This window comes from Leuciscus leuciscus, assembly GCF_965113295.1.
Source record: "Leuciscus leuciscus genome assembly, chromosome: 5".
Classification (NCBI taxonomy): domain Eukaryota; kingdom Metazoa; phylum Chordata; class Actinopteri; order Cypriniformes; family Leuciscidae; genus Leuciscus; species Leuciscus leuciscus.
This window is the reverse complement of record NC_138729.1, coordinates 4,186,127-4,211,246: the sequence shown is the minus strand read 5'-3', so window position 1 is coordinate 4,211,246 and position 25,120 is coordinate 4,186,127. Positions and strand designations below refer to the sequence as shown.

General features: G+C 40.1%; 2 protein-coding genes across 47 annotated transcripts in view; one reads left to right on the top strand and one right to left on the bottom strand.

Moving 5' to 3' along the window:
- The window catches only part of LOC309499292 (uncharacterized protein), a 548,614-nt gene that overhangs the window by 106,702 nt on the left and 416,792 nt on the right, over positions 1 to 25,120 (top strand). The gene's annotated exons all lie outside the window — the stretch shown is intronic.
- LOC309500111 (RILP-like protein 2) overlaps positions 24,135 to 25,120 on the bottom strand; it is a gene marked incomplete at its 3' end in the record, with an annotated part of 2,574 nt that continues 1,588 nt past the window's right edge. Inside the window, exon 2 of the mRNA XM_082171676.1 lies at positions 24,135 to 24,287. Coding sequence (XP_082027802.1) covers positions 24,135 to 24,287 — 153 coding nt within the window. The remainder of the gene's footprint in view (positions 24,288 to 25,120) is intronic.

Sequence of the window (25,120 nt, the reverse complement as noted above, 5' to 3'; positions counted from 1 at the left end):
AACTGAAACTGCCACAGTTTCAGTGCAACAGAGACTCATTCTGGGTGGAAATTTGTAATGTCTAAATTACAATACATGTAATTTATGGAAAAGATGCCTTAAGATGGGCTAGAGTAGATAAAAGATAAAGTCTGAAGTTAAAAGTTTATGAAAATGCAGTGTGTCAGTCCTGAATGCCTCAAGAGTATGAAGGTAAAATAGTAGCAAAACTCGAGAGCACGTAGATGTGAATTTGAGAACTTGTACTATAAATATTCGTACTTGTACATGAACATTTACACTCACAGCTCCAATGTGAAAACCTGTCAAATAAAAATCTGAAGTTGAATGTTGAAATTTGCACTCGCATACAATAGTCACAAACCTGTATTCTGAATCTGAAGCTGCAGACAAGTAGACACAAATGTGTAAAATGCCATTCACAGAAATACAACGACAGACACAAACTTGTAATATATATTTTGCGTTTAATCTTACGTTCACATTCGCAGTACTACCTCAAATAGGCACTTGCGACTTCTCAAATCTGTCACTGCTATTTCAAATTTCGCGCCTTGACTTTTGCTACTCTTTTCGCGATATATCAGGTGCAAAACTAACTTGTGCACTTGAAACTCAGAGGCGGCGAGAGAGAAAGGGGGGCGGGAGTGTGGGGTTCAAAGGAGCCGTTTTATTGGTTGGCAGCTAGCCAATGAAATGGGACTTAGATGATGTCACGAAACCCGCGTGCACTGAAACGCTAACATGGCTTAATGCATTAGACTGATATTCAAATAAATAAACGATATTATCAAACTCAGTAAACACAATGCTTATAATGCATACTACAGAAAAGCAGATAAGCACAGAATATGAACGCAACGCGTTTAATTGAGACAGTGGTATTAAAAGACCAAACTCAGGAAACACCATACAAATAAAGCATACAGTAAAGCAATTGAGCACAGAATATTAAAGCAACGCGTTTAATTGTACGTTTTCCTCTCCATAGAAAACCAAGAAAACGCTTAATGAGGCTTAATGGACCAACAGTTATAAAATAAAAAATAAAAAACAATAAAAAATAAACGATAATTTGTTACATTATTAATAAAACACAGGCAAGTTTATTTGCACTGAACACACATTTGCTTTCTTTCGTCATATTCTGTGCTTATCTGCTTTTCTGTAGTATGCATTATAAGCATTGTGTTTACTGAGTTTGATAATATCGTTTATTTCTTTTAATATCAGTCTAATAATGCATTAAGCCATGTTAGCGTTTCAGTGCACGCGGGTTTCGTGACATCATCTAAGTCCCATTTCATTGGCTAGCTGCCAACCAATAAAACGGCTCCTTTGAACCCTACACTCCCGCCCCCCTTTCTCTCTCGCCGCCTCTGAGTTTCAAGTGCACAAGTTAGTTTTGCACCTGATATATCGCGGAAAGAGTAGCAAAAGTCAAGGCGCGAAATTTGAAATAGCAGTGACAGATTTGAGAAGTCGCAAGTGCCTATTTGAGGTAGTACTGCGAATGTGAACGTAAGATTAAACGCAAAATATATATTACAAGTTTGTGTCTGTCGTTGTATTTCTGTGAATGGCATTTTACACATTTGTGTCTACTTGTCTGCAGCTTCAGATTCAGAATACAGGTTTGTGACCAGGGCCTGAAATTAACACCCGACCACACGCCAAATGCGGGTGAATTTTGCAATTGGCGGGTAAAACTGTCAATCTACCTGCCACATTGGCGGGTAGCCAATGAGAATTGAGTGATTCATTAGTTGTTGTTTTTTGCGTCTGTTTTTTTTTTTTAAGTCCGCGACGTAAAAGACGACGTTTTGGATGTGCGAGTAGATGGGATGAGATGAGATAAAGCAAAGCTGACGTTGGTTACGGTACAATGACAGTTACACAGATGTGTGTGCGTGTGTATGATGGGAGTTGGGAACCAGTGAGAAAATGTCCGGTACCCGGTAACTTTACCAGTAATATTAATATTAATTTAGTTCTGCTTAACGGTTCCTGAAGGCTGTAATTAACAGTTGCCAGGAACTGTCTACTGACTAAATCAGCCATCAACACAGCCATGTGTGATTTGTTTACATACGAGCTGCGGTAACTTAGGTCTATATCTGTTGAGTTAGCACGGTGTGTGTGCGTGCGTGTGTGCGCCTCTGATCGCAGCGGCAACGAGCACTTTGATCACTTGATTTAAAAAAACACATTTCAGCGCTAGATCGCCTCTTATTTAAAAAACGAACGAAATGAATGCTCTGCCAGTTAACTGGAGATGTTTTATTTATTTGTAGAATTGGTATATTCGTGCCGCGATATGTTTTAAAAAGTGGTGGAGACAATATCGACCCTGGCAAAAAGTGGTGGGGACATGTCAAGGAGACCAGACCTCATGGAAGATGCAGCTGCAACAGAGGTGGAGGATGAGGAGTGCATCTGCTCCTTTTTTGTGGACTCAGATTAGCAGCAGTCAGTATATATGAATATGACATATGACTAGGTCTGTGACACAGCAAATCAATGAATAAAAAGATTAAAACAATTATAGTCTGAGTTATTATTACTTATAATGATTTCGTTAATAACTTGACAGCACTTAAAATGTGTATTCTTACAAGTTAAAAAACAATGTTTGTGTGATTTCTATTTTTCACCTTTATGAGGCAAAAAAAAAAAAAAAAAAAAAAACTGGCAGGTAAAAAGTTACTGCCACAGTGGCTGGTGGTCAAAAAAGTTAACTTCAGGCCCTGTTTGTGACTATTGTATGCGAGTGCAAATTTCAACATTCAACTTCAGATTTTTATTTTACAGGTTTTCACATTGGAGCTGTGAGTGTAAATGTTCATGTACAAGTACGAATATTTATTGTACAAGCTCTCAAATTCACATCTACGTGCTCTTGAGTTTTGCTACTATTTTACCTTCATACAAGAGTCTCTCTCTCATTCAATGTCAGCTGAAAGCTGTTGTCTGAGCCTGTGTAAAGCACAGTGTTTCAGTTGAAAATCATAGACACAGAGATGTTAAAGGAAATCATTGCCATTCAATGGGCAATTTGTACTTAAAATGTTTTAAAAGTAAAACTGAATGACTTTAAAGAAGTCTTTAAAATAATACTGTTTTGAACTTGTTTATTTTAGGACCAGTGACTTCGTCTCATTTTAGCCTCCACCATGAAACAGGGCCGATGGCTCCAGCTACAGAAGTAACAGTACACTGAATGTCAATATTGAATGTTCCAAGTGGATATGATGGTTCTTGGTTACCTCGTATAAAAAATAAATAAAAAAAAAACAAAAAAAAAAACATTTCATTATCACAAACTATGATAATTTTGCTCAAGTGAAGTAGAGCCATAACTCAGTGTGCAGGAGGCGTAGATCCCGAAGACGGGTAAGATTCTCTGATGGCCATAAGGGAACAACCTAAGCCAGGGGCTATCGCCGCCACTGGGGCACCTGCCCACCAGGTTTCGGGAGGTGTTATCTACTAAAAGGGAGTGGTTGTGATGCTACTTGGGGCCAAGAGCATCAAAGAGGGGTCTATAAGCTGTTCCCTACAACTTCCACTCCAATATATATATATATATATATCAAAATGTTCCTTCACTTAAAAGAGCTTAATTATCATATAGAGACAATTACATCCAATCTCAGTAATATGTAAATAGTATCACAGAGCGCAACCAACAACCATCTTGATTACAGGGACTTCGAATAGCTTGTCACCTTAAACATTTGACCGTTCTGTTTTAACAGAAGATCAAAGATGTGACATAAGGAACATGATGTTGGTTGCCTTATGGGCAAGGAAAAATGTTTGATATTGAACTAGTTTTAACTCCTGAAGGTCATTAGACATGGTGGTGGCTAAAAGATGAGAACAGCTTGTGATGAGTCAAGAGACATTTCTGGAAAACGAAGGTTAGGTGAATTGAGTATTTAAACTAAAGATAACCTTAGAAAAGATCATAGCATAATGTATTTTAGATTGTTGTAATGGTTCTAATTTGAGTCAAACATTTGTATTTTGACATTTGTGAACTATTAAGGATTGACTATGACTATGATTATTTTAGTTACAGTCCTAGGAGGCTGTTGAAAAGATGATTTGCTTATAGTGAGAGAGAAAGATGGTGCGTTCAAGTCATCTCGTATTGATCGTATTTACGAGTTGAACGCACTTGAACGCCACCACAATGTCGTAAATACCAGTGGGGAGCTCGGGATTTTCTCTAAGCTCCGATCTTTACGAGTTGGGGGCGTGTCAGTGATTATCATGGCGAAATACACAATACGTAAAGGTATTTAGCTGTGATATTGTCAGGCTTTTCTATTAACAGCTCAGTTAGCTAATCGCCAACGCAGAATATGATAGTATTATAATATAACAATGCAACATGTAATGATGTGTTGGCAGTGGCTTCATAAATTAATTAAAAACATAAAAATACAAAGTACACCTGATGCACATTTCTTTGTTCTTCATTTTCTAGAACAAGAGTTTAAGAACCTTACTATATTTTTGTGTAATTAATTAAGAGAAAGTACTCTGCCATTTTGCTCCGACGAAAGTGACTTGAACGCACATGCCGTTATAAGCACGACTTCCCACCTCGTAGGTACGAACTTCCCAGGAGGACTTGAACGCACCAAGAGACTGCTTAAGTGGAGGAAGGGATGGTACTCTGTCTGTCTTTCTGTTATCAGTCAGCCAAAGAAAGCTGAAGCAAAGTAAGATAATGAACCAAAACAATCCAGCTGACTTTTCTAAAATCAAATGAATAATGAACAGACATGCTTTGAAACTGGTTAAGAGGCCATAAATAAAAACATTAGATAAAAGATACAGGAAAATGTAAGGTTAAAATGTTATTTAAAAATGTAAATCTTTTTAGAGAAAGGATATGAATAAGAAATATGAGCGGTTCATAGTCAGGGATGAGTGTGAGTGTTAATTCATGTTTTGTACAGTATGTGTTAGTTAAGGACAACTATCCTGTCTGAATAGTGTGTATAAATTTGTCATTAACCTCTGGAAAGAGTGTTTTAGCATTATAGATGGGTTAAGGCAAATGACAAATTTGAAAGTAAGCTGAGGATTGTGAGTCAATCTGATGAGAAGGCAACACAGAACATAGGACGAGCTTTAAGTTGATTGATCATCGAGCTCTGTCTGTTAATTGTTATTTTGGTCATTTATGATGTGCAGTAAATTTGAATTACTTTCTGGACAGGTTTAAGTATTGATGTGTAAATTAGAATTGTGAAGTCGTAGATAGCCGTCAGTCATGTGTTGAGAAAATGTTATAGATTTGACAGCAACCAACACGTAGGCTAAGTAAATATCAGATTATCCAGAGAGCCCTTAACAGTTATGTATTGTAAAAAGGGGGAGATTGTTATTCAACTGACGTTGACGAAGTGTGGAAACCACAACCTGACCTGACCAACTGATGACCTGGAGAATGTTTGTAGATGACTGAATTGTGAGACCAACAACAGGCCTGAAAAGCAGGATACGCTGTGAGACTCAGGCCGTTGCCTTAAAACAATTTGATAAGAAGATGAAATTGTGGCTTTAAGTAATATTTTTGTTTAATAGGCAAAGAAAAATGTCTAAAGGAAATTTGGCTGAAGGACAATGTTTGGGTTAGCAAACTTTATCCAAACAAATGTTACCAAATAAATATGAACAAATATTGCAGTTTTCCTGTAGCTCAAACATTAGAGTTTGACACCTGTAACGCCAAGGTCATGGGTTTGATTTCTGAGGGAAAGCAAGAACTGATAAGAATGTAAATGTGTATCTTGAAATGTAAGTCGCTTTGGATAAAAGCGTCCGATAAATGTAAGAGAATCTTATTATGTTAAATTGATGCACAAGATGAGATCTCGTGCATCAAGAGGAGGATGATAACAGTTGCCAAAAATGGTTTCACATTTGCTGAAAGCATTTGCACAGGTGGGAAGATAAATGTCGGAAGGACACTGGGTTAATTGGGTAAAAGCCCTGCAAAAAGCCATTCTTCCCCCGAACAAAATTGCTGTGTGCATTGTTTGTATTTTTAAGTGTGCTAATAACAAGAATTGTTTCAACAGGAAACGCCAGGGCAGATGCGGCAGCACAGCAGACAAAAGAAAACGATGTGACAATAACCTCAACATTTGTTTTTCTTTACAGAAGAAGCAGACTTTTGCGCACATGGCATGAGCAAAGACACACTTGACTAGTAATCCGGGCCTGGGTCATTATTGTGGCAGAAAGGTGCCACACCTTGCGCAGCGCATAACTTAACATTTTTATTTTTCAGGATGTCAGAACGGATTGCATCAAACAGAACTGATTCTGTTCCAAACGTATACATATTGTCTGGCTAACATGAGCAAAGTGAAGAAAGAGTGCCTAACACTGTGCAATGCCTAACTTAAAATTTTAATTTTGCAGGATGTCAGGATGTTTTGAACCAAACAGAACTGATTCTGTATTGTTTTGTTAACATGAGCAACGTGGTTTGAGTGTTTTTCAGTGGGAAAAGGACCCTGAGTGCTATTCAGTGAGAAAGAAATTATCCAGTGATATGTTTCAGGTTGAAAATTCCACAGGTCAGACCAAAAGGGACGACAAGACAAGCGGTCACTAACAAAATCACTTAAGGTCTGCATTCACAGGTGACAGCAGACAGTAAAAGACTCATTCCAGTGGGGGTGCGGTCATGATCTAAGGGAAAACCTTGTAAGGATTTGAAAATCAACCAACCAACATCAGCAACCCCACACGCCAACGCGAAGAATAAAGCGAGAGATCAAGGATATGTGCTAGAAACATTCCTCTGTTGCCCACGCTGGAAAGACCATTTCAACGATGCGCAAAGTGTCAAAATGGTGAAGATGGAACGTCCATGGGGCAACGAGATGATCAACACATCTGGAGAAAGATGTGGACCAACTGATGGTTTAAGTTTAGCAGAAGAATATGTTTTTGGTGATGATTTTGATGATTGTGTTTGATTGAATCAAACTAGGTATTGATTTGTTTGGTGCAAATGTAGAAAATCTATTAACACTAGAACTCCCAAGGCGGTCATTTTGACCGTTTTTAAATTTTACAATGTAATAACTTTGTTCAAATAAAATAAATGTGGCTGACTTTTCCTAAATATGTGTATATTTTATTCTGACAGTTATTTTATTAAAATCACAAAACACACAACAGTTCTGACTATTTCTACCTAGAATGACCATAACGGTCATTTTGACCGCACGCGTTATAGATATCATAAGTCCGTTACACTGCAAGTTTCGCAGAGGGACTTCATCACACGACTGGCGAGCGAACTTCACTCCGACCACATGGAATCAAAAGCCATACAACTGGAGGAACTGCAAACAAAATAAAACCAAGGAAACGTGCAAATGTCACAAAGTGTGTGGGAGCTGCACGCGAAAGGCGGTGTTTACCTGTGTGGAATGTGCGTAAGCGTCAATGATGCGGGATGTTTGCACCGTTCAAATGGGCAGTTAACCTGATATTGTTCGTTAATATTTTTTGTTCACTGAAACTAATCGTTCTAAAGCAGTTTGTTTTCTTGTTTAGCTAATGTTCATGTTTTTTCTTAGCCTGTTTGTGTGTGTACATTTTCACATTCATTTGAATTAAAATTTTGTGTCCTGTTTATCATTAGGCCTACTATCATTGTAGATCCATTTATTTTTAGATTTTGATGATTATTGAACAGGGCTGTACTAAACGGTATGAAGCTTTGACGTTTCCTAACTTTTGTGCATGTCTATTCACGTGGTGAGTGCGGTGAAAAAAAATATTATTTTGACGCAAAACGTTCCTCAAATAGAGGCAGCACCTGTCGGGGCAATCTTTCTTTTCTGCTTGTTTTAAGGGCTATGACGACAGGAATTAAACGCTTCATTGGAAAAGAGAAGGTTAACATGTACAATAGATATGACATGACGAAAATGACGTTCAGTACGGCCATATGAACGTCAAAGTATGAACGGTCAGAATGACCGCTATGGTCGTTCTAGTAGTTATGGAATTCCGGTAGTTCTAGTGTTAACTGATGTGTAATAAGCTATGAAAGACAGTCCATAATGGAAGTATTAGAGTTAAGAGTTTGAACAACTACATTGGTTAGAAGGATGCAGGGTTTGAAATGAGGGATTTTTATTCTACTTTTAATCTTTGAATTTTATTGGTAAACATTTTTATTCAAATTAACCAGGGGTGTTAAATTGATATGGTTTTCCTACTATGACAATCTATACTATTTCTTGTTTATACTGGAGTGACTGAGGGTCCGATTTATCGGGAAATACGGTAACAGTGCTTATCCATTTAGCCCGGCTTCAGATAAAATGTTTACTTGCTTGCTCCAAAGTTTTTATTTTAATTAAATTTTTCTTATTTCTTTCAAGGTTCAAGTAGAGTGATATGAAAGTAACTGTGATGTAAAGACTTGAAACAACTTCATTTATGGGTTTGATGCAGAATTAGAAACAAGTGTGCTTTTTTAAGCTGTTATAATCAAAACCTAATGTTAATGAAACCAAATAGTTTATCAGAGAATGATAAAGAGGAGGAATTGTTGTGGAAAAAAAATTTATATTTTCTTTGTATTTTATTTTCAATGATTTAACAAATGAAATGCCATACATTTATTTGACTGTATTTTGAGTTTCTTTATACAGCTGAGAGCTGTGAGACTTCAGAGGTGTAAAGATTCCCGGGGTTAGGGGAGCCACAGGGGTTCCTCTGTTTCATTTGTTTAGTGGGGGCTGTAAGAGATAGCTTTTGAAAAAGAACACTTTAAAGAAGCTGGCCCACCTCTGCTCTGAGTCTCACTCCGCCTGCAGCTGGTCTGTGGATGGATTGGGAACATTTCTTGCAAGAAATACATATATTTTAAGGACAATTTGATCCTGATGTCTCTTATGCTGTGATGCTGTTATTGTTAATTATTGTTTTGCTTTTACAATGGGCAAACTCCAGTGGGCAAGACTCCAAACCTCCCACAACTGGTAAAGCCACTCACATGAGTCTTCAATAAATGTAAAAAGGTCAAGAAATTCTACAAGGTACACACACACACACACACACACACACACACACACACACACACACACACACACATACACACACCTGCCCTGCAATACTGGTACGTATATGTATTTCAAGCCATTAACATAGCGGTCAAAAGTTTTGTTGTGGCAGTTTAATTCACTAAACAATCATCTTTGGCGTAAGAGACAGTCTGGAATCAAATGATCATTAAAAAGTAATTTATTGTCTTTCAAGAGGCCCAATTGCCACACAGAGGTAGTCAGTACAGTCTGTGGAACAAGTGCGACCAGGAGGGAGGGGCAGGCCAGTCTTTATACTCTGTTATTGTTATCTTCCAAGGTTCTTTAAACTCCAGAGATGGATAAGACACCACCAGTGATCCTATTATACTGAACTTTAGTTTAGCTTAACTTACAGCCTGCAAGTCCTAAATTGGACAGCCCTTTGACCTTAGGGGTCAGGGCTTCAGCCTTCAAAGCTCCCCCCCCCCCCCCTCTTTCTCCTGCCTCACAGAAGTTCCACATCAATCATTATATCACATAGTAGTCAATCTAGTGTATGTTAATGAAAATCAAAGTAAGTAATGTAAATCAAAAATCTCCCATTACACTCCTCCCTTTTTATCATTCATTGATAATTGTTTCATCAAAACACTCACACTGTACTAATAATAATGAATCGTACCAAGTTTAAGTCTTACATCATACTTATACTTCTCATTTCTGAATTTCATATAACTGATCATACTCTTAAACTAGTAAGAAAAAATATTAAAATGAAATACTAGTAGGAAAAAAGATTAAAATGAAATAAGCTCAGGCTATTTTTTCAGGGATAGACCCTTAATTTTACAGCAAGCAGATAAAGGTTTATTCTGAAACCGGGCTAGACGAACGAGCTCTGTCATTGCATCCCCAACACTATAGGTCGGACACCTCAGTCATTACAGTATAAACAAGAAAAAGTTGGATTATATTCAGTAGGAAAACAACAAAACATGCTATAAAAACACAGATAAAGTAGATAAGAAAATCCCTCACGTTCAAACCCTGTCCTTGTATGCCATCTCGTAACACGGATGGCTACTGCTTTTAACCCTCTTTACATATCATCATCGTTCCAAAAAATAAAAACATCATAAAAATTCAACAAAAATGAAATAAGAAAAATAAAAACATAAACAAAAAACATAAACAAAACATTTACATGTTAGTGTAGCTTCCGCTATCACTATCATAGTCACATTTCCCTTCTCCAGTTTCCTCATCAGAAACCACTCCCATTTTTGTCAGTTTCACCCCTGTCCCCGCACTCACCAGTCTCTGTACTGAGCTGGAAACACATTTCAGAATGCATGGCAGGCAAAACAGAATCAACAATCCCATCGCTGATAGCTTGGCGTTTATTGATGTAGAGCTTCCTGCTGTTGCTGTTCCTCCTGGCCTTGCGATACCAACGGGACCTTTCTGCAGTGATTGGCGTGTACCCACGTAGCTCTTTCTGCGACCTTCACGGCTGTGTGCGTTATCAGAAGCACTTGGAATGGCCCCAACCATCTTTTCGCCTTCCAGCTTTTCCTCCTCAGATCACGGATCACCACGAAATCACCAGGTTGGATCTTATGCAGGAATGTCTCTGCTACTCCCCTCTGAGCTGCCTTTACCTGCACAAAAATATTAGACAACAAAGAAGACATTTCTTTGCAATAATTCAACATGTCATTCTCACATACTTCTGTTGATGGCAATCTCTGTTTACCTCCCTCTACCCCCATGAATGGGGGTTTTCCAAACAGTATTTCAAACGGGCTCAAATTTGGTTTGATCCTTTTCCTCATTCTCATGTACATCAGTACAATAGGGAGTGCTTTTACCCACATGAGTCCAGTTTCCTCACAACACTTTGCCAATTTGTTCTTGATCGTCTGATTCTGTCTCTCAACAGCGCCCCCACTGGCAGGATGATAACTTGTGTGTGTTCTCATATCAATGCCCAAAAACTGACCCACTTGTTTTATTACCTCATTAACAAAATGTGTTCCATTGTCAGAACTGATTTTTCGTGGTATGCCCCACCTGGGTACTATCTCTGTGAGCAGCGCTTTCGCTACAGCCGCCGAGTCTTGTTTCGACGTTGGAAACGCCTCAACCCACCGAGACCACATATCCACCATTACCAAACAATATTTTTGTTTTCCACAAGGGGTTAATTCAATGAAATCCATCATTAAATATTCAAAAGGCCCTGATGGTGGCGGTTGAGAGACCACAGGTGTCTTAACTCCTCTTGCTACATTATGTGTGGTGCAAGTAACACATCTGTTACAGAATTTTTCAGCAAATGCTGTGAAGCCCTTCGTGAACCATAAATCTTTCATTTGTGTCACCATCCTCCCTTTCGACGCATGGTCAAAACCGTGCGTTAAACGTGCAAAATGTCCATAGAAATGTTTAGGTAAACAAGCAAAGCCACCAACACTCATCCACACATTATCCTTTATGCTGCAGCCTGCGGCCTTCCATAGGTGTTTCTCTGCTGCTGTAGCAAAAGTCTGCATGCTCTGTAAAGAAGTTGGAATGTTAGGGTTATCATTGTCAGATATCACAGTACATGTTGCTTCTATTGTCTCATTCGCCGCCGCGGCCTTCGCTGCCGCGTCTGCTTTGGCGTTTCCTGCTGATACAGAAGTTTTATCGTTAGTATGCGCTGCGCACTTACATATCGCAATCTTTTCACTTTCTTTAACACTGCGTTCACATTCTTAGTTCTTTCTCAGACTACTTTCAAACACACATTTTACATGTCACTTTCTCATTATCACTTTCCTTTAACTTTCTGAGTGTCCATTTACAATTACGGGCTAAATGGCCCCGCTGACCACAATTAAAACACTCTTTTTGCCTATAGTTTGATCATTGAGCTTTCAAACGGCTCCAACTTACTGCACACCCTTGAAGCAGTGTGTCCCGATCAGGAATGTAAACAGAGCCACTGATAAGCAGTTCTCTGTATTCTTTTACAGTCCACCAGTGGCGGATTCAATCGCAATAGCCAAATCATAATCTTCATTATTATTGGCCGCTTTAATTTCATAAGTTGCAAAGAAAATCACTCAACATTTACTTGCTTTTTTTTTTTTTTTTTTTTTATCGGAAGCAATACAAGGCTAAAAATGAACAATTTTCAGTTTCTTTCTTTGTTTAGCCAGTCAAGTTGTTGTTTAAATTTTCCAAACACAATCCAAACCCTGACTACCATTTACTTAATAATTTCTCCACATTTCTTTGAAGTGAGCTTCAGAGCACAGCTGCTTACAGCGTTTGCTCTCTTCTGTCCTCTATCAAATGGTTAGTCTGCATATTCAACTTAATGTTATCATTATTTTCTCAGTCCCACTTATCTCTGCTGTTTCACAAAAAAACCAAAATATCATATTACTCATATCTCAATCCCTAAAATGCACAGACAGCCATTATAGCTGCCTCCTCCTTCAACTCTTGTTACGAAAATTCTCTAGACATCATTATTTTACCAATAAAATATATAATTGTTCCCCATTCTGCTTAATAAAACCTTTGTTCACTTAATTTGACTTGCATGCATTTTGATCATATGTTTCTTCATTGCACAGTATACCGGTGTGCAGTATTTACTATTAGATGTCCCCATAATGGCTGTTATTTTCCTTCTTTCACTATTGCCTGTGGATTTTACTTCAGCGCGCTTATGTGACGGTCCTCTATGTATCAGTCTCGTTGTGTATGTGGATCATCTGCACAAGGGGAAACCAAAACGAATCAGGAATGGCATGACATCGCAGACAGAGAATGGAACAGCCCACAGCAGTTATCAAAAGTTCTGCTCTTTTTTATTAAACTGGTTCAAATGTGATCATATAGTGGAATGATTCTTTTTTTAACAAAAGTACAAATATACATGTTTCACAATTCTTTGTCTTTTCCAAAGTAAAATGTTAAATAAAATTAAATAAATAAAATCTCCAGCTTCTAAAGCATTTCTGCTATATGAAAACACAGTATATAAAACAGCAAATTGTTTTCAACAGGAATATTGCTGTTATAACATACATTTTTCACACAACAAAAATAAACATCAAATTCAATATATTACCTGCACAAGGGGAAACCAAAACGAATCAGGAATGGCATGACATCGCAGACAGAGAATGGAACAGCCCTACACAACACACAGTAAATCAGACGGAGGAATAGCAGTAGCAGCAGCCACGCAACATATGCTACATTTAACATTCAACTCTAAAACTAATGACTCACTCGACGTCAAACAGCATTCATCTCTTAGTTACATCATAACAAAAATACAGTGAAATAAAACCTTGTGTAGTGAGATTTAAAGCACTTAGGCTATTATTGTCTCTGCAACGTTTAACATGCGACTTACCACAGCAGTTATCAAAAGTTCTGCTGTGGATTACCCAGAATTCGCTATTTTTAGCAATGTGGCACAATACCAAGTGTCGCCAGCAGATGGCGCTGTCCCCATTTATGCAGGAATTTAACAACTATATACAACCCGTTACATACACCCCCCTAAATTTCTGCTAAATCAGGGAAGCGCATCCAAAACAGAGAAAACAGAAGAAAGAAGGGAAAGAGTAAAAAAAAAAAAAAAAAAAAAAAAGAATTACATTGAGCGTTACTGCCTTATAGTCAGTTACAAAACTCCTCCTACAGAGATATGCAAGGATAGGGTGGTACCAAAACCTAAACCTTAACATAGACACAAGAGATGCCGTTTACACCTCTCCTAATTGACACAGCTCAAAAACTCCAGAGAAAAATGGAGTATCTGTCTACACTCAGGAACAGAATCACTCAAAAGGCACATTATAAAGTCTCAGGCTACACTGCAAAAACATGTCTCATAAGAGTAACAAAAGAACTCACTGAAGATCTTGAATCTTCCACAACCTGGTCATTCATCTCACAAATTAATCTCTTTGGAGGTTTAATGGTCCTACCAATCCTAGTCATAGTCGTGCCTCGCCTTGGCTGGTTAATTACAGGCTCAACTGATTCTGAGTCTACACTACTGGGAACTTGTGAGCGTGCATCAGCTGACGAGTCTGTGGGGAGCTGTATGGGGTGACTGTGGGCAGACTGATCGTCTAGAAATGAGGACTGGCTCACATCCCTGTCCCGGCCAGTACATCCATGACTGTCGTCGACAACATCATCCACATGAGTATTCTCTACTGCGTTAGATGAACTGGGTAACTCAACAACAACCTCATCAAGTCCAGCATTCTTTCCAGATTGCAAAATCCACTGCAATGTTTTTTCATCGCTGTCAAGTTGGTCATGAGGCAAAGCATCACCATGATCACTTCTAGCTCCAACTGACAGGGAATCAGACAACAGGTCAACTTCATTGTCTCTCAACAGGAAACTGACAGGAAGGAGCAAGTTCCGATGAACTGTTTTTTCTTTGCCAGTGACTGTGTCCTTCACACGGTAGACATTGATTGCCGATCTTACTGACAACACTTCGTAAGGAATTGACTCCCATTTGTCTGCAACTTTCCGTTTTCCTCTCTCGCCTCTGTTTGCCAACAAAACCCTGTCACCAACAGTCAATGGAGAGCCTTTTACCTTGCGGTCGTAGAGCTTAGCATGACAAGCCTGTTCGGCTGAACTGTGCCTCTGAGCAACCTCTGCTGCCTCACTCAGGTCTCTTTTGAGATGGGACACGAACTCTGAATGAGTAATGACAAGATCATTCTTTAGAACATGTTGAAACATTACATCAATCGGAAGTCTGGGAATCCTCCCAAACATGAGGTAAAATGGTGCAAAGCCGGTTGTTTCGTGGACAGTGCAGTTATAACAGAAAGTCAGCACTCTTAATGACTGGGGCCACTTTGCTTTGGACTTGGGGGGTAAGGCTCTGATCATGCTCCCCAAGGTCCTGTTGAAACGCTCTGTGATCCCGTTACCCATCGGGTGGTAAGGGGTAGTGTGCGATTTCTTAATCTCAGCCATATCCAACAGTTCCTTGATGAGCTTACTCTCGAAATTAGCCCCCTGGTCAGAATGCACACGCTTCGGGAAGCCATATATGCAGAAAATATCATCCCATAAACGGCGGGCCACTTGTTTTGCTGACTGGTTCTTACAAGGAAAAGCAAAGGCCATCTTGGTGAAATGATCCGTCGCTACGAGAACATCTACAGACTTATTATCTCCCTGCTCTGCTGACCAGAAATCAATGCAAATCAATTCCATGGGCTCTGTGGTGTGAATGTTCTCCAAAGGAGCACGAGCATTAGGCTCCGGCGTCTTACCAACAATGCAACGTTTGCAGTTTCTGACATAATGCACAATATCATGCGCCATACCTGTCCAAAAAAAACGGTGTCTGGCCAGTGAGAGTGTACGTGAGCGTCCTTGGTGACCTGCGGCATCGTGTATGCCATGAAGAACTTGTTGTTTTAAGCAATCCGGTACAATGAACTGATAGAGCTGCTTGTTCATGTTGTGATCTCTCTTCACTTTAAATAGCATACCATCTTGCAGTGTGAGTTTGTTCCAGTGCTTGAGCAGCTTGATTACACTACGAGGCTCCTTTGCACGCTCACGTTTGTCAGGTCTCTTGTGTCTCTGGACATAGTAAACCACTCTACCCACGGTGCTGTCCTGCTCCTGCATAGTCCGAAGAGTGCTTTTAGGCAGAGCAGTGGTGCAATCCTCTTTCTCTAAATGAGGGATGACCCCCGTCCCCATTACACGACTTGTCCCACCAGAACAGTGTGCATCCAAGAGGGCGGAGATTTCCTGAGATGTTAACTTGCCCTGAGAAAGTGGGTGGGAAAGATCAGGGCCTGGTTCAACATCCGTACTCACAAGTTGACAGTTGTTTGTGCATCTGAAAGCATCTTGAACTGTTTCATCCATCACACCATTCAGTTGATTTAACAAAGCATGGTATGGCTCTGTCACAAGGCGATGGCTGACACTGGACTTGACAAAAGGCTCCCTGCTGAGTGCATCTGCCACTATGTTCTTAGCTCCTGGCACATACTTCAGATCGAAACTATAGGATGCCAGCTTCGCTACCCAACGCTGCTCACATGCATCGAGTCTTGGTTTGGTGAGTATGTATGTGAGTGGGTTGTTGTCAGTCCAAGCTGTAAAATGACGACCTTTCAACCAGTAATGGAATTTGTCACATACTGCCCATTTTAGGGCTAAAAACTCAAGCCTGTGCGCGGGGTAGTTCATCTGGGAGCGTGAAAGCGTCTTGCTCGCGAAAGCCACTGGCCTCGCCATGTCACTGCCTCTGGGAATCTGGGAGAGTACTGCTCCCAACCCATCGAAAGACGCATCTACGGCCAATATGAAATGGTCATCAAAATCAGGGTGAGCTAACGTTACACTCGTAAGCAAGTCATGCTTTAAAGTCTCAAATGCACATTTGCATTCCTCAGTCCAATCTGATAGTGTGAGTTTAACATTTACAACTTTCTTTTTAGGATGCCTCCTTCTCTTTTTGAAGCACTGCGTGTCCGGCTGGGAGATGAGCTTGAAGAGAGGCTTCGCTTTGGCTGAACATCTCTCAATAAAATGTTGATAATACAACACCATACCCAAGAATGATCTAATTTTCTTAGGGCAAGGAGTGACGCCATCGGAATCCATTAAATCAGACACCTGTACATCAGTGATGGCCTGAACTTTTTCAGGGTCAGTACAGACTCCGTCTTCACCCACAATGTGGCCCAGGAATTTCACAGACCTTCTTAGAAAATTACATTTCTTTGGTGAGAGCTTCAAATTGTGAGTCTTCAATCTAGAAAACACCATCTCCAATCGGTCGAGCGCAAGCTGTTCTGTTGGAGCAAAGACCAAAAGATCGTCAAGGTAACACAACAGACTGGTGAAGTTCTTGTCACCGAAAATCGACATCATCATGCGCATAAATGTAGCGGGACTGTTTGTAAGGCCTTGAGGCATGCGATTGTATTCGTGGAGTCCGAATGGTGATGAGAATGCTGTATACTTTTTGTCTTCCTCATGTAATGGCACATTATAGAAACCGGATGTCAGATCCATAGTGGAGAAGAAGGCATTTCCACCTAGAGCAGCGAGTGCGTCCGACTGGTGTGGGAGAGGATGAGCATCTTTTACTGTCCTGGCGTTGAGCCATCTGAAATCATTACAGATCCTGGGGTCACCATTTTTCTTCCACACAATTACTAAAGGTGATGCGTACTCACTGTTAGACTTTCTTATTATGCCACTCTCCTCCATGTCATTCAGAGCTGTCCGCAGCTTCTCGTAGTGACTTGGTGGTATTCTACGATAAGGTAGACGAAACGGCTTGTCATCAACCAGACGGATCCTATGCACGAAATCTTTGGCCAGGCCACAATCCATCTTATTCCTTGAGAATATAGACTCATGAGCTGTGATGATGCTGAGGAGTTTGTTCTTCCACTCGAGAGAGACTTCACATGCACTTAGGTCTAAATCGTTCAATCCCAAGTCCCTCAGAATGTTGGTCAACTCCTCTTCCGACTGTAGTGGTTGTTCGGAGATGTGACAGAACTGCGCACTTGACTGGATGTTACACTGGACACTTTCAACCTCTGTGAAATCCTCTACTGCAATGCATGGGGATACATCAGCGATTTTTGCATTCCTTCTCAGTGTAACAGGGCGATTAGTGGGGTTAACTAGTTTAACTGGGACTAAGCCATCACCAAATAGTGGTGTGATAACTCTGCCGACCAAGATCTGTTTAGGCCTGGAATTAGATTGGGTGGGCTCTATGACTACAGTACTTCCCACAGATACCATGGCCTTGCTAGGGAGTTTACCCCAAACTAGATATTCACTCTGTGGCTGTAATGTTACACTGCCTTTAAGTTTGGCTGTACCCACTTTGTCTGGCACAATATCTCCTTTCCACCTCTCTGTGTTGGAAAGTAAAGACAAAAACTGAAAGGATTCATCCATTCCATCTCCACTTGGCATGTTCATCAACTTCCAGTAGCCGACGGTGGTCCTCAGTAAAGTCAACAGCGGTTTGATAGCATTGCTGCCAAGAATCAGTTCTTCTGTCTGACCTGTCACAACCAGAACAGAGATCATCATTTTACATCCATAAACGGAGACTGTGACATCATATATCCCTTTGGGGTTAACTCTATGACCTCCACATCCAACAACGACAACATTATCTGCTGGAGTCTTTATCAGGGTAGGATTGGCTTTCAACAAGTTAGCTTCTGCTGCTTCGCTTATGGTGCACGCCATAGAGCCGCTGTCAATCAGTGCTTTCAGTGTTGGACCATTTTCGACAGACACAGGGGTATAGAACAGACTATCAGTCATGGGAACGTGCTGTAAGCATTGAAAAATAACAGTCTTGTCAGAAGGGGCAATACTTTTTTGTACCTCATATACAGACTCACAATCCTCAGTATCACAAATGGGAGGCTGACTAATTAGATCTACGCTGCCCTCCCCCTCGCGCAGATCTGTTAGTTTCCCTGATTGGACGGAGGTAGAGTAACCCGTGGCACAGGACAGTTGCGTCGGGCATGGCCGGGTGACAGGCACTGAAAACACAAGCGATGCTCACGGCAGTGGACTAGAGCAGAGTGAGCTCCATCGTTACAGATAGCACAAGGTAAGGCGTCTAAACCATCAATCCTTGGGAGTCTGGCATAGCGTCGACCTGAGCTAGGCTGTCGTATGCAGGAATTGCGCATTAAAACTTTCTCTAGCATGTCGATCACTCTCTCTAGATTAGCCTGCTCTGTAGATCCACACTGCTGTGATCCAGAGTCCTTGCAAGCGACAGAAGCTGCATTAACATCAACTTTGCAAACATTCGTTTTATCAGTCCTTCCACAACATGTCGTGCCAGCAGGTTTGAAGCTGGATTCTGATTTATGGGCATTTAACACAGCTTGCACTTCATGGGCGGACCACTTGTCAATGGACTTGGATCGAAAGGTCAGAGCCAAATCTTTACTGGGACAATGGCGGATAAACATGTGGGCAATCTCTGTTCCTGGATTATCAAACGATTTGCCTTGCTCCATCAGGCATTCAGAGGCTACATCTGCTGCTTTGTTTAGCCTCAACCAGTAATCGTAAGGCTCTTCATTCTCATTCGGCAAAGTGGTGTAAAAGTCAGAGAGGGGAACTGGCGAGTACTGACTGCAACTGAAATGCTTACGGAGGAGACTGTAAATGGCATTGGGGCTGGTTTGGGTGTCAGATTCGCTGTTCCTAATCCAAAATTTTACTACGTCCTTTGCTCTGCCCCGCAGATGAACAAGTATCTCCTCAACATGTTCGGTAGTATTCATATTTCCCTTCTTAACAAAAGCCCTCATCAGATCTTCCCACTCCTCTATGTCAACTGAGTCAGATCCATCCCCTCTGAAGGAAGGAGGCTCTTTGACATTCCTGTGTGTGACTAAGTGAGCCTGGGATATATCTACATTGTTGGAAGGTCGAGTCAGAGTGGTACTGCCAGTATGTGGGTTGCTCTGTGTGTCTGACCCCAAGCTCGGTGGGTTAAGACGAGATATAATACTGTCGGCTATCTGTTCTCCAATCATTAGAGCAATTGAGCCTACTTGATCTAACAAATCAGGGGCAACATGTTCAGTGTGTGGTGTTGAACTAGTGACTGGTTGCCTATGTGGGTTACGCATATCAGTAATGTCAGGGGGGCCAATTGAAAAGTCAACCCTATTCACTCCTAATGCAACATTACTGCCAACAACAGGACTACCAAGAAAGGAAGCAGGTATCTGCAGTACACCTCTCCCCCTACCAACAGAAGCTGGAGTACGAGCTGGCGAATCGAGTCCTGTTTCGCTCATTATGACTACACTTCAAAACAATAAGATCAGGGAAAAAAAACAGATCAACTAACAAGAGAAAACTGACCCAAAATAATCAAAGTTATTTAAAAAAAATCAAAGCATTTAGAGTCCTTTTTTAATGTGCAAAGGATAACATAAAGATGTCCTCTTCAGGAAACTACAGTCCACGATGTCCGAACGAAGCCACAGCTACAGCGGTCCGTCAATGGCAGGCAGACGTCCACTCACTCACAGTCACGGCACCAATGTGACGGTCCTCTATGTATCAGTCTCGTTGTGTATGTGGATCATCTGCACAAGGGGAAACCAAAACGAATCAGGAATGGCATGACATCGCAGACAGAGAATGGAACAGCCCACAGCAGTTATCAAAAGTTCTGCTCTTTTTTATTAAACTGGTTCAAATGTGATCATATAGTGGAATGATTCTTTTTTTAACAAAAGTACAAATATACATGTTTCACAATTCTTTGTCTTTTCCAAAGTAAAATGTTAAATAAAATAAAATAAATAAAATCTCCAGCTTCTAAAGCATTTCTGCTATATGAAAACACAGTATATAAAACAGCAAATTGTTTTCAACAGGAATATTGCTGTTATAACATACATTTTTCACACAACAAAAATAAACATCAAATTCAATATATTACCTGCACAAGGGGAAACCAAAACGAATCAGGAATGGCATGACATCGCAGACAGAGAATGGAACAGCCCTACACAACACACAGTAAATCAGACGGAGGAATAGCAGTAGCAGCAGCCACGCAACATATGCTACATTTAACATTCAACTCTAAAACTAATGACTCACTCGACGTCAAACAGCATTCATCTCTTAGTTACATCATAACAAAAATACAGTGAAATAAAACCTTGTGTAGTGAGATTTAAAGCACTTAGGCTATTATTGTCTCTGCAACGTTTAACATGCGACTTACCACAGCAGTTATCAAAAGTTCTGCTGTGGATTACCCAGAATTCGCTATTTTTAGCAATGTGGCACAATACCAAGTGTCGCCAGCAGATGGCGCTGTCCCCATTTATGCAGGAATTTAACAACTATATACAACCCGTTACACTTACTCTAACTTTCACCCGAAATCAGGAAAGGTTGGAATTAATTTCTCTGCTTACTCTCAATTGACTCCCTGGAAGTGTTCCAGTGATCAATTATTTCAGCTCCTATTAATCTCACAATAACGAGTACTCGGCTTCGGTCTGGACAATCTCTTGACCTACCCTAGGTCTCAATTTCCGTGCCCTTTTTAAAAGCCTTCTTTTCCTCGTACCACAGCTCTAGTTTCAGTTCTCAAATACAGCCACTATGGTTCACCCACAAAATTTTCTTTTCAAAATCCCCAAATGAAAAAATAAATTTGCTGTCTCTTACCCAAGATTTTCTGTTGCGACCTGGGTTCTTTTCCGAATTCCAGTGGAAGTCCTCCCGGGCCTGAAGCGGCTGGTTCTCCTTCTCTTAACACTTTCGAGGTGAGACTGAAGCCTGTTGCATTCAGGGCGTTCCCCCCACCGTCCGCTGATCAGGTCCAGAAGGCCTTTCAAGGAATATCGATCCCACTTCTGACACCAACTGTTGTGGCAGTTTAATTCACTAATCTTTGGCGTAAGAGACAGTCTGGAATCAAATGATCATTAAAAAGTAATTTATTGTCTTTCAAGAGGCCCAATTGCCACACAGAGGTAGTCAGTACAGTCTGTGGAACAAGTGCGACCAGGAGGGAGGGGCAGGCCAGTCTTTATACTCTGTTATTGTTATCTTCCAAGGTTCTTTAAACTCCAGAGATGGATAAGACACCACCAGTGATCCTATTATACTGAACTTTAGTTTAGCTTAACTTACAGCCTGCAAGTCCTAAATTGGACAGCCCTTTGACCTTAGGGGTCAGGGCTTCAGCCTTCAAAGCTCTCCCCCCCCCTCTTTCTCCTGCCTCACAGAAGTTCCACATCAATCATTATATCACATAGTCAGCAACACACATAGTAGTCAATCTAGTGTATGTTAATGAAAATCAAAGTAAGTAATGTAAATCAAAAATCTCCCATTACAGTTTAGAATTAAGATTTTTAAAATTTGTAAGAAAAAAAATCAGCATATTAGAATGATTTCTGAAGGATCATGTGACACTGAAGACTAAGAGTAAAACCGTCTATCATATCAACTATTTTTGGTAACACTTTATTTTGATAGTTTAAACATTCTGCTAACTATAAGTAAATTTGCAACGACATGTCAACTGATTCTCATTGGAGTATTAGTAGACTGTCTGTTTAATATCTGCTAACACTTAATTTTGATGCTCCCCAAAAGACTGACTATAAAGCCGGTTCACACTGTGCGATTTTGGCTACGATTTGGCAAATCCTAAAAGAATCCTCTGATCCTAGGCTAAAATCTGAAGTCTTTGATCGCTAGTTTGACATGTTCACCGACAGCCGATTAATGACCGTTCCGATCTCATTTTACCTAATTTTTCTGGCAGTTTCAGAAGATTTGACTCATGGGGCCGGTTTCACAAAGATAGACTTTGACTATGGCTTAGATATAGTAGATCAGTGGTTCTCAATTCCAGTCCTCGGGACCCACTGCTCTGCACATTTTTTATGTCTCCCTTATTTAACACACCTGAGAGACTTCATGAACTGATATGAGTGTGTCAGATAAGAGAGACATACAAAATATGCAGAGCAGTGGGTCCCGAGGACTGGAGTTGAGAACCACTGTAGTAGATAGTCAGACTTCAGATAGACATCTAAATCAGACCGTTGCACAAAGCACTTAAGACTCTGACTATCTTAAGTAGGACTACACTGCAATGGATTCTTGGTAAAATAAAACACTTTTCAAAACAAAAAACATGGCGGGTCGAGTAAGCGCATTCAACCGCTCAGTGCAGTTTACCCCAGCGGAACATATGTGTTTGTTGGAGTATAACAGTTACAAGGACATTTTACTTGGGAAATTTTGTGGATAATGTAGTAACAAGAAGAAATGTTTAAATTATGAGCCATTTTCCCTTTTCTTTTGCCGGTTTGTAACGTTACTGATTGTTACTGCTGGTTGCCAAGGTAACAGAGTCTTAGACCTAAGTTAGCCTGGGGGTAAGGTGTCTAATTTTTTTGGTCTAAATTAAGTCAGTCTTTATTTTTGTGAAACAGTCTAACTTGCCTTACACTGGTCTATGAGCAAATTTTAAGCTTGTCTAACATTATAGACCGGTCTAAAATAGCTTTGTGAAACCGGCCCATGGTCCTGCAGTGTGACTTCTCCTACGACCACGTCAAAGTGTCTTCGTTTTTCAAGACAAGCCATGACCAAAATTAACGTTAGAGATTTCTTTGTATCCATCAGTTCAATCGCGCGTGTAACGCAGCTCACATCACCGAACGGGTCAATGATTGATGATGTAAAACTCCGGACAACTTTTCTTGCGTGCGTCCATTTTTATGACAGCCGTACAGTCTGACATTAATGACAACTGAGATCTTACAGTGTGACATGGCTTACAGCGAGGATCATGTTCGTACAGTCGGACAAGCAACAATCGTAAAGGACTATAATAAATCGCACAGTGTGCACCCGGCTTAAGTAATTTTGCAACTACAACATATTCTACTAACCCAAACCTTAACCTAACAGTCTACTAATACTGTAATGAGAGTTGGTTGACATGTAGTTGCAAATTAATGAGAGTGAGTTGACATGTAGTTACTTGTAGTTAGTAGAATGTCGAAAGTGGTCTATCAAAATAAAGTGTAACCCTATTTTTAATACCTACTTTTGGTTGAATAAACTTGATAAGTTTAATTATTTGATTATCAAAATAGACCTGGAAATGCACAGAGCTCAAAACATGGCATTGTGCATAAATTGGCAAACACTCACAGTTTCTGAATAGTGCTCTTCTCTTTGTTGTCCTCTATAATACTGGAGGGTTTGGGTTCTGGTTCTGACTGCGGAAGCGTGTCCAGGTTTATTTCCACCATGCTTTGCTCTGACCCGAGGACTCCACTGCAAGCACATCAGATGCTACATTTACCTCAAATTTGACCTCATGTAAATCCAAATCTATATGCATGTCTTCTGAAAAATAATTTGTATTTGGAAGAACATTGGACCTTACTGACTTCCATTTTCATATCTTTTTTATCAGCCAACCTGATGGCCAACCTCTTGGGCCACCATAAGCTGGGCTTTGAGTTTGTTTCTCTCCTGCAGAACCTCCTTTAACTCCTGCATGGTGAATCGTGGTCTGTTTGGGTCTTTTAAGTCCACAACTAGTTTGTTTGGCCCAATACTTTCCTATAAAAGAATAATAATAATATAATAATAAAAATAAAAATAAATCATACATTGCATTATGTACAAGTAAGTGTTTGCAAAAACTGGAAATAGACCCTTTTTTTAAAAGTCTTGTTTGTTACTAGATTAAAAGGTTGAAAAAAGAAATAGCCTATATTATGCATGAATGTTCGCAATAAGACTAGTAACTAGGGATGTCAATTTTCACAAATTCCCATGATCGATCGTCGTTTAAATTAACGATCAATTAATCGATTAATCGTTAGCCTTAATACTGCGATATGCGTCTACTGCAGTGGCTATGACAGCATGACAGGGTCTGCAAATGCTGCTCAAAACGCTATGTTCCTCACCAAATCAATTAGAATGGTTTTAAATATAAATAAAGGGCTAGTAGGATTGTAAAATGTTTCGATGTGATTGATAATTAAATTAATTATTTAATAATCAAATATAACTACTAATACAACGTGTCACCAACGCCGCCTCATATGCGCTTAGAATGTGTGACTGTTGTGGACGCGCTCTTCCTGGAACAACTGCACGCGCTGAATGAATCTGCTAACCTACCGTTAAACTGGAGCACTTTGCTAGCACGTTATTTATCTAAAAGAAACGCATCCTATATGAGATTAATCAGATATATTCAAAATAAACATAATATTACAAATTATATCTGCACAAAATGACGCAAATTCATGCACAAGTGAACTTGAACTAAGTTACGTGCCATTCATTCAGAACTACTCATGTTGTGGACGCGCTCTTCCTGGAGCAACGCGACACGGCAACTAAACCCAAATAATTCACACTGTTTTATTACAATATTGTTC